General features: G+C 36.7%; 2 protein-coding genes across 3 annotated transcripts; one reads left to right on the forward strand and one right to left on the reverse strand.

The window, feature by feature from the left end:
* The first annotated feature begins 644 nt into the window (after positions 1–644).
* LOC107559183 (zinc finger protein 124-like) lies at positions 645–5,706 on the forward strand. The gene is made up of 4 exons (XM_016242943.1): positions 645–1,049; positions 2,244–2,398; positions 3,753–3,834; positions 4,118–5,706. Exons 1-4 carry the CDS (start codon positions 776–778, stop codon positions 4,969–4,971), a joined length of 1,365 nt encoding a protein of 454 aa, XP_016098429.1. The 5' UTR covers positions 645–775; the 3' UTR covers positions 4,972–5,706.
* Positions 5,707–7,950: 2,244 nt separating this feature from the next.
* Positions 7,951–13,492, reverse strand: tox4a (TOX high mobility group box family member 4 a). Of its 2 annotated transcripts, none has more exons than XM_016241485.1 (10): positions 13,173–13,492; positions 12,751–12,927; positions 12,549–12,611; positions 11,995–12,300; positions 11,585–11,839; positions 11,151–11,501; positions 10,584–10,664; positions 9,764–10,498; positions 8,656–8,804; positions 7,951–8,558 (listed from the first exon to the last, which is right to left on the reverse strand). In XM_016241485.1, the coding sequence occupies exons 2-10, from the start codon at positions 12,853–12,855 to the stop codon at positions 8,501–8,503; spliced, it is 2,103 nt and encodes a 700-aa protein (XP_016096971.1). In that variant the 5' UTR covers positions 12,856–12,927; positions 13,173–13,492; the 3' UTR covers positions 7,951–8,500. The 2 variants fall into 2 exon arrangements, with proteins under 2 accessions (XP_016096971.1, XP_016096980.1); XM_016241494.1 differs by having other exon boundaries at positions 12,751–13,064.
* Between the last annotated feature and the right edge of the window lie 1,525 nt (positions 13,493–15,017).

The raw sequence follows: 15,017 nt of genomic DNA on the forward strand, positions 1-15,017 counted from the left end.
TGGGTAGGTTGAGGGATCAGGGGGTGGAGACGGGTATGTTTAGGGGTGGAGATGGGTAGGTTTAGGGATCAGGGGGTGGAGACGGGTAGGTTAAGGGATATGGAAGATGGGAGGAGTTGGATCTGGATCCAACCTCGCACCGGATCTTGTGTTCTGCAGCGAGGACCATCTGCTTAAACCCTGCCTCTCGTTAACCCCGCCTTGCGTTCATCTGCCTCCATTTCTGAGTGCAACGCACATATCTAAAAATCCCATTAACAACCGAAGAATAGAATCATTTTTTTTCCGACTTGAATGTGTCACAATATGAAAGGAAATATCTGGCCAAAGTTTTGTTTTATCAAGACTTAAAATCTGTGATTTTGCCATTTTTATTAAACATCAATGGAAAAATAGCAAAAAATATGCAGTTAAAAATAATTATAAGTTTCATAATGAATTTAATTTTTTTACTAAAATATATGTCAGCATGCAGTGCAAACAAGACGAAGAATTGGACTACCTTTCTGTAAAGAAACAAAACTTTAAACAATGGATATTCTAGAATAAATGACACCATCCTATGACCAAATTTTGCGATCAATATTCCCATATATCTATCAGGAGCGACGTCTGGATTTGGCGCCACCAGTAATACGTGCATACGTCACTGTGTCAGCAGACACGCCCATTACTTCCATCTTAGCCATGTGGCTATGACCACAAACGACTGCACGACCGATCTGTTTGTTTATGCGTTGTGAATATTATTGTGCATGTTCAGACCGCGAGCAAAATGTCCGAGTCCGTGTGCAGGTTTCAAGCTGAGGTGGCGGCCGTTATGGAGGTATTACTGAAGGTGGCCGTCGTGGAGATAACGAAAGTTTTCGAAGGACGCGCATTGGATTGCCATGGCTGCACGGTCGATAGAGAAGCTCAGCTCAAAGAAAATCTGGTGTGTGTCCCTGACATCAGGGCTCATATGGAAAGTGCATTAACTAATCTCTCTGACAAGATGGTTTGTAGCGTCGGTGTGCAAGTAGGAGAGACACTGCTGTCCCACCATCAGGGTATGTTTGCGTAAAAAACAGCCACTTCTTTTGCTGTGCATGTAGCTTGGTTGTACTTCCACATTTGTTGAATTCAACAGGAGTGGACCGGAAGTACGGGCTATCGTATGTGGCAAGCCGAAGCATTATATATATTCCTTAAAATTAACTATCTATTTTATGTTACTGGTATTTATTTCTTTATTATTATTATTATTAGTTAATAATTAGTATATAGTGGCAGGTATAGTTTTCTTTTCCTAGTAACTGTTCGTTAGATATGAGTACTTTCGTCTTCTTTTGCTATTAGTCTCTATTCCAGTGGTATTTAGTTACATTTTACTAGGTTAGAAAGTACTAGTACTTAATTACTTTAGACTGAATATTAGACCTACTGTTTTGATATTTTCAGTAACATTTCTGCATAGTGATATTCTAAATATTAGTGCAATGTAGAGAGAGAAAATACATATTGATTTGTTAGTGTTTTCATTCAAGCCAAACATATCTCTCTTGCAGTTTTTCTATCTGTATCTATCTATTAAATTATTAATCTCTATCTATATTACGTCTATATGTGATTTGCTGATTCATGTTATGCTCTAAACTGAAATGAATAGATAAAAGTCACTGTTGGAATAAGTACTACTACAATTAAATAGTTACTTCGTTATTGAAACTGAAAATGTATTATTTAGGCTATTATTGGATTGCTTAAAATAACAAGTAACTTAAAACTAAGTACTGTTTAATTTGAAGGAATAGTTGTTAATATGGTTTGCCATACTTTCAAAATCTGTTGACTGATATTTCAAGGTTAAAGTCCGTCTTTGCAGCAGTTTAAATTTTGCAAACCATTGCTTAGTTTTCATGCAAAAAATACAATTATTTGTGTGTGCAACCTTTCTTAAAATGAGAAATAACTAATCATCATATTATGACATTTTTTATAATCAAAATGTTTTGGCAAGACAAAGTTTATAAACCTGTTTGTCTGTTTTTATTCACCTGTTCGTGTAAAGCAAAGCTGGTTCTCAGACATTTGCACCTTTCAAATTCAAAATTTTGAATGATTTTAATTGAAAGGGCAATGTACCCTAAATAATGTGCTTTAAGAAAGCCAGCAGCACTCATTTACACAGACCAGTTTTCTCATGTTTCTGAATTGTAATATGTATTGTGTTCTTTCCCACCCCACACCCACACCCTATTCAGATCAGTGCGTGTCCACTGAGAGAGACAAGATTGGTCTGCAGGAATCCAGAGGAGAGGAGGGGCTTTCTCCCTCTGAAACTCTCTGTAAGGAGTCTCCAAAAGCTGTGGATTTGCAATGCAAGGTTGACCTTCCATGCACCATCTTCAAAGAAACTGTAGGTGGCGCTGATTTGTCAACTGAATTACATTTTTTACTTGGATGAAATAATATTCATTACATATTTTAAAGACAATTTCCATTTCAAACTTGAAATTTAAGATTATATATATATATATCAGTAATTTAACAACACATTTGCATGTTCTCAGTTCTTTGGTGTCGTTTATGACATGGAAGAAAATGGATAAAACATTTTGATCTTTTTTTAGTGTTTTATTTTGACTTTGTAGCTGGACTTTAAAGTGGACTCAAACATCCGTCCACATTACATTCATAATTGTGTTTTAGAATCAAATTTAGTAATAATAATAATATTGTCAACTGAATTACATTTTTTACTTGGATGAAATAATATTCATTACATATTTTAAAGACAATTTCCATTTCAAACTTGAAATTTAAGATTATATATATATATATATCAGTAATTTAACAACACATTTGCATGTTCTCAGTTCTTTGGTGTCGTTTATGACATGGAAGAAAATGGATAAAACATTTTGATCTTTTTTTAGTGTTTTATTTTGACTTTGTAGCTGGACTTTAAAGTGGACTCAAACATCAGTCCACATTACATTCATAATTGTGTTTTAGAATCAAATTTAGTAATAATAATAATAATTATTATTATTATTATTGTAATTATACAAATTACCACAGAAATATGTTACTATTGAAAGTTACAAGTGTACTGTGAAATAAAAGGCTATTTCATAATAATTATAATAATTTATTTTACACTACAAATTTCAATACTAACATTTATGTCTTAAATTCTTCACTTTCAAATGTTCAAAGCCTCAAGCTATTTAAGATTTCAAATCCTCATGCTTTTATTTTTGCAGAATGTTAGGAATTATGTTGGGAGTGTGAAAATAAAGTAAACCTAGTGCACATTGCATTCCCAAATGTACATTAAACTTGCAGAACATGCAGAGATTGAGCTCGCTGCATTTAATTTGAATTTGAAAACATTGGATTACGATTTGCCTGCGCTTTGCTCTGAAACAAGCAGCACATAAGACCATACAGTCATTTAAATCACAGGCTTTAATTTGATAATTGTTAAAGCTATATTGCAGTTATTGTGCAACCAAATTCATTTATTTTTGTTTTATATTGTATATAATTTATTAGAAGCTTTTCATCATCTCATGAACCCCCTGCAGTTCCCTCACGAAGCCCCATTTAGGAACCATGACTTAAGAGTACAAATTGGTTAATATAAATGTAAATGAAAAAGAAAAATGTTGCACAAAAAAAAATCACAACATTTGTAATATGTTAATTTTGCAATTTCTGCTGCTTTTCACTACTGACCAAGTCATGTGCATTATTTACTATTTTAGGGGATTGGCAGAGAAGACAGCTTAATGCATGAAGCCCAATGGACAGATGACTTAAAGAAGCCAGGGACAATTCAGGAAAATGGTATGAAGAAACCAGACATGCTTGATTCATAATCATTTATATTTTAAAATATAAATATGAAAAATGTTTGTTACTGTTCAAAGCTAACCAACTATACTAAACTACGTGAGTTAAATGCATAAATTGTAGTCTTTCTTTCTAATATATCCAGAACTAAACCCTTTGATGCTCCAGTAATTTAATGTCTTGTTTACCAAAAAAAAAAAAAGACACAAAAATAAAGACAATGTAACATTTTTGTGAGAATAAAATATATCACCCACCTTTTTTTTTTACTTTTTAGGTCTTCAGGAATCCTCTTCACACACTGTAGTAGACCCAGAGTCTCATCCGTTCAACTCTGTTTTAGGTAGCATTCCCATTGCAGACCTTTCCACAGACAGTATGAGCCAGTGGGACCTTGGCCTTATGGAAGTCAGTTCTTTGCCATCTGTTGAAAAGTCACCTCTCATAGAACCTCCTCAATCCAGCAAAACCCCAGCGGAGGCCACTGAACTCAGCCAGGCATCAGGAAATAGTACTGCGAATGCGAAGAAGGTGCGTTTACAGCTGAGCCAAACGCCGTTCGATTGCAAACTGTTACGGCCATGCTCTGTGCAACTTGTTAACCTCCTGATGCTGTCCAGTGTGCAGAGGGTAAACGGTTCCAACAGAAAATGCTTTTCTACACCCAAAGACCTGCGAACCCATCAGCGTGTCCATACAGGACGTCGGCTGTGCTGCTTTAAAGAGTGCGGGAACGGCATTTGGCGCCTGCAGGGTGTCCTCACACACGGAAATGGTTATGCCTGCAAGATCTGTGGCAAGAAGTTCAAACGCAAGAAGATCCTGAAGCGTCACGAGCGATTTCATACAGGTGAAAAACCGTATTCGTGCAGGAGGTGTAAAAAGACATTTGCCCTGCGGAAAAGCTTGCGAAGACACGAACGCTTCCACACTGGAGAGAGACCACACGTCTGCCCGCACTGCAGGAAAGGCTTCCGTCTCAAAAACAATCTGAAGGCTCATCTGCGCTTTCACACAGGTGAAAAGCCCTTCACTTGCAACCTGTGCTCAAAGGGTTTTAGGATCTACAAGAACCTTGAGAAACACAGGCTCTCTCACGCGGCGCCGGTTAGCTTTCGAACTCTTCAGTAACCAACAAACGTTGTGTGTGACCTAAACCAAACACCATATTTCTACCTCACATCAGAGCCACTGTATCCAACCGGTAAATATAGCACACAATGGCAGTAAGAACGTCAGGGTGATTTGTTTTGCGTTCACTTTTTCTCTGTGATAGCATGTTGTAAATGTTTTTGTCATGTTGCTCAGAAGTGTCTCTGGACAGTTTTTTTTCTATTGTAATCTTTGTCTCTGACTGCATCTGTACTAATACTATACAAACTTTTATTCTTCATTAGGTTCTTGCCCTTAAGTGTAACACACCCAGGGCATTAGAGGGTGCAGTCGTGCAATCCAACGCAAGTAGGTTTGACTGATTCTTGCTTGATGTAAATAATAAAATCATAGTTCTAGGATGCTTCTAAACTTTTTGTTTTTTAAAGAATGACTTTATCTTCTGTCATAACTGTTTTAACAATCTAAATCTTTGAACATGCTTGTCTGGACCCATTCAAGTGGGTTAATGTGTGGTTGAACATTGGAGATGATTGGATGCTGCAGGATTCACAGGGCCTTGTAATCATTTTTGAAGCGATTTGTACTTTACATGGTTTTTTTAAAACGTCACTATTTCTTAGCACGCTTTGTTCACTTTAAGCTTATTTTAAGAAAAGCTAAAAAAAATTTGTTAGTAACACTACTGCTCACGTTTTCCCATTATTATATCTTTTACATGTACTTTCTTGCATTTAATGTGTGATCATTATTTGGAGCAAGCAAACATTTCACTTTAAATCTTAAATTGACAGATTTTTTTTAATAAACGTGAATCTTTGTTTTATTCTGTTTTTAACCAGCTGTGCTTTGTCAATCACATGTTTTTAGTTTGATATAAAAAAACAATGTAATTACTTCGGCTTGTGAGTTTATAACCTACAAAAGAAATGGTTTCACTATACTTCCTGTTTTCCGTTCCTCATAGCCACTGACAAACTTCAGTTTCTTTTGGAATAAACCATAACCTTGTATCTTTGTTTACTGGGCTGATTTTATTCATTTTTTAAAATCGAGACCAGTATGGCAATTGATCTGTCAATTGAGAAAGTTTACTGAAGAAAAACTGTTCCACAATTCTAATGAGAAAGGTTTAAGCTAGCAAATTTGAGAATGATTCCAAATGAAACTTTGAGAGTCTTTCCAGAAGTGATTCAACTGCATTTAAGGAGAAATAACCTTGGGCTCTTCAAAGGAACAAATGCTTTTGCATGCAGCATTCAAAGTAACCTTGCACTCGAAGTGATCATCAAGATCAGGGTTCCCCAGTACAAACTGGGGTTTGTGAAGAATATTGATAAAATTTATTGAAAATAAGCACAATAAAACACTAAACAAAATAGGAAATATTTTGTTGCATTTTGTTTAATGGTCATGTGACCATTAACTGAAAATTATTAAACTATAAACTTGTTAGTTCAAAGAGAACAAAAGGTCTGTGACTCATTTAACACAAAAAAAATATGCTTTGTGACTGAAAAAAAAAACTTGAGACTTCTAACCTGAAAATGGAGCACTTATTTTTTTTACAGATTCAAAATATTCATTCTACTATATTGACTCCTATGCTATATTTGATCAGAATACATGTTTTGAATAGTCATCAATAGACAAAGACACTTTTATAGTGCACTGAAAAACCACTACAAACAAAGTTGTCTGTTAGCAATGACTTCAGAAACTTAGTCCATTTTGGCGGCCTTTTATTAATACTTGAATAATTTCTGTAACAATCTAAAAAAAAAAACAACTAAGGCAAAAAGATTTTACATGATAGCACTTCTGAACACTGATCTAAGATACTGTCAGTACAACATGAGAAAATTGCATTAAACAAAACATAGAATTGCAGAATGATTGCATTACTTGTTGAGGTTCACTAATACTAATTTTTCATCATAATCACAACTATTGCATTTGAAAATTACTTAAAATCAAATCACTAATAACGTACATAAATCGCTAGTCCAAATAAAGTACAATAATCACGTAGGTCCTTTTCCTAGCAAATTTGAGAATGATTCCAAATGAAACTTTGAGAGTCTTTCCAGAAGTGATTCAACTGCATTTAAGGAGAAATAACCTTGGGCTCTTCAAAGGAACAAATGCTTTTGCATGCAGCATTCAAAGTAACCTTGCACTCGAAGTGATCATCAAGATCAGGGTTCCCCAGTACAAACTGGGGTTTGTGAAGAATATTGATAAAATTTATTGAAAATAAGCACAATAAAACACTAAACAAAATAGGAAATATTTTGTTGCATTTTGTTTAATGGTCATGTGACCATTAACTGAAAATTATTAAACTATAAACTTGTTAGTTCAAAGAGAACAAAAGGTCTGTGACTCATTTAACACACAAAAAAATATGCTTTGTGACTGAAAAAAAAACTTGAGACTTCTAACCTGAAAATGGAGCACTTATTTTTTTTACAGATTCAAAATATTCATTCTACTATATTGACTCCTATGCTATATTTGATCAGAATACATGTTTTGAATAGTCATCAATAGACAGACACTTTTATAGTGCACTGAAAAACCACTACAAACTAAGTTGTCTGTTAATAAAATTTATTGAAAATAAGCACAATAAAACACTAAACAAAATAGGAAATATTTTGTTGCATTTTGTTTAATGGTCATGTGACCATTAACTGAAAATTATTAAACTATAAACTTGTTAGTTCAAAGAGAACAAAAGGTCTGTGACTCATTTAACACACAAAAAAATATGCTTTGTGACTGAAAAAAAAACTTGAGACTTCTAACCTGAAAATGGAGCACTTATTTTTTTTACAGATTCAAAATATTCATTCTACTATATTGACTCCTATGCTATATTTGATCAGAATACATGTTTTGAATAGTCATCAATAGACAAAGACACTTTTATAGTGCACTGAAAAACCACTACAAACAAAGTTGTCTGTTAGCAATGACTTCAGAAACTTAGTCCATTTTGGCGGCCTTTTATTAATACTTGAATAATTTCTGTAACAATCTAAAAAAAAAAACAACTAAGGCAAAAAGATTTGACATGATAGCACTTCTGAACACTGATCTAAGATACTGTCAGTACAACATGAGAAAATTGCATTAAACAAAACATAGAATTGCAGAATGATTGCATTACTTGTTGAGGTTCACTAATACTAATTTTTCATCATAATCACAACTATTGCATTTGAAAATTACTTAAAATCAAATCACTAATAACGTACATAAATCACTAGTCCAAATAAAGTACAATAATCACGTAGGTCCTTTTCTGTTTCAATGTGGAAACCAAACAAGTTGGGTTTTGCAGTACATTCATTAATACCTCCAACAGTTGTAACAAAGACATTTTCAATTTATAACTGATTTTTCCACTACTTTTTTCATGCCTTAGCTATTTACAACAAAACACTAAACCTTCACTCGTAAATCCAGTAAAATTCTGTTGTGTTCTCTAATAAAAGACACATCCAGGCATGTTAAGACCCAGAAACGGGAGGATTTTCATTTATTTGACGGTGGCTGAGTTCTGGCTCTTGATTGAACACCAGGCCATGAAAATATCCCTGTCAAGAGAGTAAACAGTGACACTAGCATGGGAATCTGACCGTACAAAAATCACCTTACAAATAAAAAAATTAAACATGCACACAAAAAACAAACCTGCAGTGTGTGGCCACACATTCATTGCTGCAATACTCCTTATCCCAGTCTCGACTCTCCACAGCAGGGTTTGTACACCCAGCACGGACACAGAGATTTGCAGGAGCTGAAGAGGAGGCCTCAGGAGCAATGCTTACCTCCATCTCCATCTGAAAAAGAAGGGATAAAACATCTCTGAAGAACTCTTTGCGGTGTGCATAACTTGTGTTTGATCTTTAAATCGTTTCCTGTATGGCTGTTACTGATAAGTTCAATTACAATAGCTCTGTTAATGGTAAATGGATAGTCACCCAAAAATAAAAACTCTGTCATCATTTACTCAAACGGCTTCGGTTCCCATTGACTTTCATTGTATTTTTGGTTCATACAATGGAAGTGGGAACCAAAACTGTTTGGTGACCATTGTTCTTCAAAATATCTTATATTCCAAAGACGAAAAAAGTCTTGCAGAGGTGTTACAGGGGTAACTTCCTGATTAAGTACCATAGTATTGTTGATCGTTAAAGGCACAATATGTAATTTTTCACCGCTAGAGGGCGCGTATTCAAAATAAACAAAGAAACAAAAGCGTAGTTTGATGACGCCGTGACTGAGGCCCTGTCCACACGGAGACACGTTTAGCTGTACATATTAAAGCATCTTTAGTGTTTCCATGTTTTCTACAAAACAAAATCGGAAATCGAGGGGTTATGACGTCATTGGCAGGCGACACAATGACACTATGGACACAGTCCGTGTCACTAGTTAAAATTGCTTATTTCTCTGGATGTAAACATTCTTCTAAACATTTGGGATGATGCAAGTACACAAGTCAGCAAAATATATAACACTATTCTAGTGCCTTTTGGATATTTTAATAAAAAAATCTTACATAATGTGCCTTTAAGTAGACCATCTACAATACAGGACCGTCAGTAATGACATCACGCACAGGTGTTGGAACCACATAAGTTTGCGATACTGTATGTGAATGTTCATTTGAACATGGTTTCAGGAAACACAGAATTGTGGAACTACGACCATAGTTGGCTAACAACACTTTTGGAAAAAGCTTTGGAATTACATATTTTCATTTTTAAGTGAATTTTTAATTATGGGAAAAACAAACCTCTTCGGGTTCCTCCATCACAGTCTCATCTGTCCCAGTGACCAACTCCTCTTTGGGTTCTTCCACTTGCACCTCAACAGGGGCTGGAAGCACTGAGGCTGAGATGGTGGATGTGGCAATAACAGGATTGGCACTTGTAGCTGTAGTAACAATAATCGGTGTGGACAGGTCGGAGTGTAAAGAAGCAGGCACAATCTTTATCTGAAGAGGTGGAGGTGGTGTAGCCGTGACAGCCATGGAACTTCCTGGCCCTCCACGGGGCTTGGCCTGAAGAGGTGGCGGAGCTTGGGTTTGTACCATCTGCTGCAGACGTGGTGGAGGTGGGGTGCCCTGCATCTGCTGCAGCGGTGGAGGCTGTCGTCCGGCAGCAGCCGGCTGCACGGCTCGTAATCCGGCTGGAATCACCGTCACCATGGACGTGGGGATCTGGTGGATCTGAGAACCTCCCTGCAGAATCTGTTTGGAGATGATGATTCTCGTGACAGTGGGGATCGGGCTGGGGGAAGGGGTCAGGGGCTGGCTGACAGCCAGGGGTAGAGAGCCCGTGCGGGAACGGGTGGTGACTTGAGGCCCGTTGAGGATGATATTGGAGGCGCAGATGTTGGTGATGGTGTTCTGCTCAGGGATGGGTGTTAGCCGTGGACGGGCAGGGGCAGCAGGAGCAGCAGTGACGGGTGCGGGACAGGGGACAGACGGAGGAGTCGAAGGAGTGCTATCCTCCACCTCAGTAGATGACTGATGAGAAACAAAGAAAAGAAAGAAAGAAATAAGACTAGAAATCAAAAACTCACAGAGGAAGAACCAGAAAAAAATCACTCACTTTGGAGAGCTGATTTGCTCTGTAGGCTGCTAATGTTTTCAGATACTCTTTCTTGGCTGCCTCTGTTTTCCTCTTGTAAACCTGAAATATTAATAAAAACAGAATTTAATTATGGGAATCATAAATTTCCAGATACAATTCCTTCTTTTAAAACTTCTAAAGAATAAATATTTGGAAAAAGAAGATGCAATTCCATTGTCAAATTCTGAAATAAAGTTAATCCAACAAAAAAAAAAGTTAAATAATTCTTACACTATAATTCTTAATTTTAATGACTTTGCAGTCTTTTTTGACATAACTGCATTTCAATAATTGGCCTTAAGTATATATTAATCAATCGTGTGAGTTTGGGGTGGGACAATCTGTTTGACCCACCAATGGATGACAGTCTAAGATTTTTTTTATTTTATAATTTAGTTACTGCCATTTTTGACTAATGTAATGCATATTTGATGTCAAAATCATTAATTTTCATTTCTTAAAAAAATTTACTGGCCCCAAACCTTTGAGCGGTAGTGTATATTTTAAATGGATTGCATTTTTCGCCATTGAAAAACTATGCTCCACCTGCTTTTGCTCTTCTCCAAGACTGTCCCACATGGATGCCACTATCTTTGACACCTCTCCAAATGTGGCATTAGGGTTCTGGCCTTTAATGGCTGCCTGAGTGTCTCTGAAGAACAGAGCGTAGGCTGACACTGGCTTCTGTGGTTCATTGGGATCTTTTTTCTTTCTTCCTTTTTTGCCTCCGAGTGTTGTTCCCGTGTCCACTGTAGTCAGAGGCACCATGGCCGGTTTACCGCCCACCCTCCTCACCACAGCTGGAGGAGCAGAGGAAAGCTGGGTGGAACCCGTCAAGTTGGGGATGTGCGATATGATGGCCGGAGAGGTTGAGGAGGAGTCTACCAGCATAGTTTTCTGAAACACAAATGGGGAGAGGTTACAAGATGGAAAAAGAAAGAAAATGTGCCACCAATCAAGCCCATAACTAAAAGACTCACTTGTCTGAAGTCCTCCATGTCTTCATCCTGCAACGAGCCAGCAGGGGATGGTGTGGTTGACAGCAGTTGTTCAGGAGATTTTGACACACTGGCTCCACCACCAAGGCTGAGCCCTAACTGAGCACTTAGATCTGAATGGTCTATGGTGGTGAGCTGGTTGTGTCCCAAGAGACTATGGTTCATGTCATTTATTGGAACATCGATAGTCATGGAGGAGGAACTACTGAAATGGGAGACAACAGAATGCCCAAGATCCTTAAAAAAACAGGACAGAAAAAAAAACTCATTATCTGGTGTGCCAATCTACAATTTACTCCATATCTAATTACATTAACAGCTATTCAAATGCCTATTCTTACATGCTAAAAACATGAAGATAAATCATCACTGATAGAAAAAGAATAGCTTACCACACCCAGAGTTGAGCTCAGTAGTGCACTTCCTCCCGGCTGGTTAATCACACCTATACTCAGGTGCTCCATGCCCTGAGATGATGGATTCATGAAAGCAGAGGCAAAAGAGGGATCATTCCCCCCTACCACAGGATTACTGGCAAGACTATTTCCAACTCCAGAAGTACTTGAGCTCTCAGCCTGTTCGGCCAGCTCTCCGAAATGGGCCTCCACATCCTCTATTGTGAGCGCAGAATCTGGATCCAAGGAGATTGGTGGGATTTCAAATTCTTCATCACCCAGACAGGGCGTATGGAATGTTTTCTACAATAATAATAATAATAATTTAAAAAAATAATTATAATTTAATATAAAATGGTATATAACTATAAAACAATACACAAGTAAATAAAAATAAATTACATCAATATATATATTTTTGTATTTCATATATATATATATAGAGAGAGAGAGAGAGAGAGAGAGAGAGAGAGAGAGAGAGAGTCATCGTTTATAATACAGAACTTAGAATTTATAATATAGACCAGTTTATTGAGTTTTTGTAGCACTACCTCAGATGACCAGTGATGACCAGGTCCACTGATGGTCAGGTATGAATCATTGCCACCTGCGAACTAATAAACAGAGGTTAAAATGTGTATTATTTGTACGCAAACATTTAGTTCAATGGTACACTAAATGACTGCAATACTAAAATAATAGCCTACTTCGTTAAACTGAATATATTTTACTGCACAAAGGTGCCAGATTTACCTTGTTCGCTGAATCATATCCATTGTAAGACGAGTTATCCATGAACTCAGAATCAACATGTTGACCAGTCCCGTCCGAGAGATCCGAGTAAAAATTCAAATCCATAAGGATAATACGAAGAATAAATAAATGGATAGATTAAGTCTTCTGGATCTCGATATCAGAGGAGCGGCCGACCTTGAAACAATCCAAGAGCAACAAATAACAACAAATCAATAGACCAAGTCATCTAAGAAAAAAAATGCTATTCACTAAAAGAAAAGAACCAGCACCACGTTCTCGATATTATCCAGCATATGGTATGTGTTGTTCGACTGAATAACGCCAATAAACCTCATTAGACGATCCAACACGCAGCGCAAATATGACCAGATTTGTTTATATTAAAAAACATTTATTAAGAGTAGTAGATATAGGCTTACCAATTTAGCCAGCCAGCTGCAGCTAACGTTAACTGGCTAAATGGTGCTAGTTCAGAGATGTGTTACTGTTAAACCCAACATGAGGTTTCATTCATATCACAGGCCTCGCGGAGAGACTTCTGGTACATTACTTCCTATGTGTAATAGCCAACGTCTCATTAAATAACACTATAAACTCTATATTCTTAATACATATTCAAACTGGATGAAGAAAGTTTGCTTTAGAGTTGCACTAGCAGACATTTGCTGCAAGTGCTAAAAATGGACCGATTCGATCGGTACTCTGCTACGTTTGTTTGTTTGCATTCACAAGTCCGACTAATCACACTCCGATCATAGATTTTACTCGTGCTGAAAACATTTTACGTAGCTCAAACGTTGTTTATAATTGGTAAAACACCATAAGTTTAAATAACAGTTTCCTGTTTTAACTCTTCACTATGTGTTTACAATTCAATAGCCACCACATATTTTCTAGACCGCTGCTAAAATGTCACATGGCAGGCGTTACTTTTCTCAGCCATGATCACGGTGCACCAATCACAGTCGTTTATTATTACTGGAGAAGGAATATTTAAAGAAATTTTTTTTTTGAGATTGAAGGTGTGTTGTTCCATTTTTTTTTATATAAAGAGCCCATACTCGCAAATGTACTGTTTACAATAAGACATTGCCCTGTCATTTGAATGCATCTCTAAGAAGATTCCGGTTATCTGTGGTCCCATATGCCCCCCAAGAAAATAACTTTTATGGCCTATTCCTATTGTGCATTACATTTTTATGTCCCCATCACGTGCTTCCCATTGGTTAAAATTACACTCGTATCTAAACAGTTTATTTTACTTTTTAAAGTGAATATAGGGTAATATAATTTTACGTTTCAATTCCTTTAAAACATTTAATCCTGATAAGATAAAATTGTAAACTGTTGTAACAGAAGTGTGTAAAAAGTCTAAAATGACTCATGTCAGCTGTCCCTCAATGGTTTGTATCTCTTTTATAGAAATATTTCGAGGCATATTCACTTTGAGATACAGAGCATAAAAGGCACCACACAACAGCTACCTATTTGTCTCATACTAAATAATGATGGTCAAATGATTTAACCACATGTTGGACAGAAATGTCAATGGCTGAAGGCAGTAAATCAGGTGTTTTAAAGTGAGAATCCGCAAAGTATGCAGCTTTCAGGAAGATGCAAGCTTCACCAAGACAAACAAGCATTAATGTTGTTTGTTAACTGTGGCAGATAACCGTGACAAATAGTCAAACCTGACTTACCTCCAGCACTGCAGAGGTCAAGAAGTGTTAACCCTGCTGCATACTGAATTTCTGGGATGTTTATTGTCTCTTGGGTCTAGCAATGTGTTAGTCGACATTAGAGTTTAAACTATTCTAAATTGGTGATTTTATGTACGTGTCAGCTAAATCCACAAGAAAGCAAAGTTGAAACTAACGGTTATTGATTAAAACAATAATTAAAGACCATGACATTTGTTGATACCACATCCAAGTATGAAATATGAGAGACAGAATGAATTTGCTCTTCCACTCGGCCTGTTTTCCAGGAAGTCAATAAAAAGGGCCTTGAGTAATCATTATTCAAATAAATACCAACATTTGATGAAATTAATTCAACAGACATCAGTTTCCACTGTAGACTGCTATTCATATTTATATCACAGAGACAGTTGGAGTCAGTTATTGAAACAGGAATAAACGCATAATTTTTGCATCATTGCAGGCATAGGACCAACTCTACTTTGTACAATACAGCCATCATCTGTCTAACATTGTTTCAGTAACTAACCCTTAATCCCAAATATTACACCCCCGCCCCCCCCC

The sequence above is a fragment of the Sinocyclocheilus grahami genome, unplaced genomic scaffold (assembly GCF_001515645.1).
Source record: "Sinocyclocheilus grahami isolate Dianchi unplaced genomic scaffold, SAMN03320097.WGS_v1.1 scaffold21.1, whole genome shotgun sequence".
Classification (NCBI taxonomy): domain Eukaryota; kingdom Metazoa; phylum Chordata; class Actinopteri; order Cypriniformes; family Cyprinidae; genus Sinocyclocheilus; species Sinocyclocheilus grahami.

Coding starts and splice junctions, on each gene's coding strand:
- tox4a (XM_016241485.1), bottom strand. CDS start 12,855: ATGGATTTGAATTTTTACTCGGATCTCTCGGACGGGACTGGTCAACAT. Junction 12,301..12,548: donor GTCATCACTGGTCATCTGAG/GTAGTGCTACAA, acceptor TTATTATTGTAG/AAAACATTCCATACGCCCTG. Junction 8,805..9,763: donor TGATGGAGGAACCCGAAGAG/GTTTGTTTTTCC, acceptor CTTCTTTTTCAG/ATGGAGATGGAGGTAAGCAT.
- LOC107559183 (XM_016242943.1), top strand. CDS start 776: ATGTCCGAGTCCGTGTGCAGGTTTCAAGCTGAGGTGGCGGCCGTTATG. Junction 2,399..3,752: donor GCACCATCTTCAAAGAAACT/GTAGGTGGCGCT, acceptor TTACTATTTTAG/GGGATTGGCAGAGAAGACAG. Junction 3,835..4,117: donor AGGGACAATTCAGGAAAATG/GTATGAAGAAAC, acceptor TTTACTTTTTAG/GTCTTCAGGAATCCTCTTCA.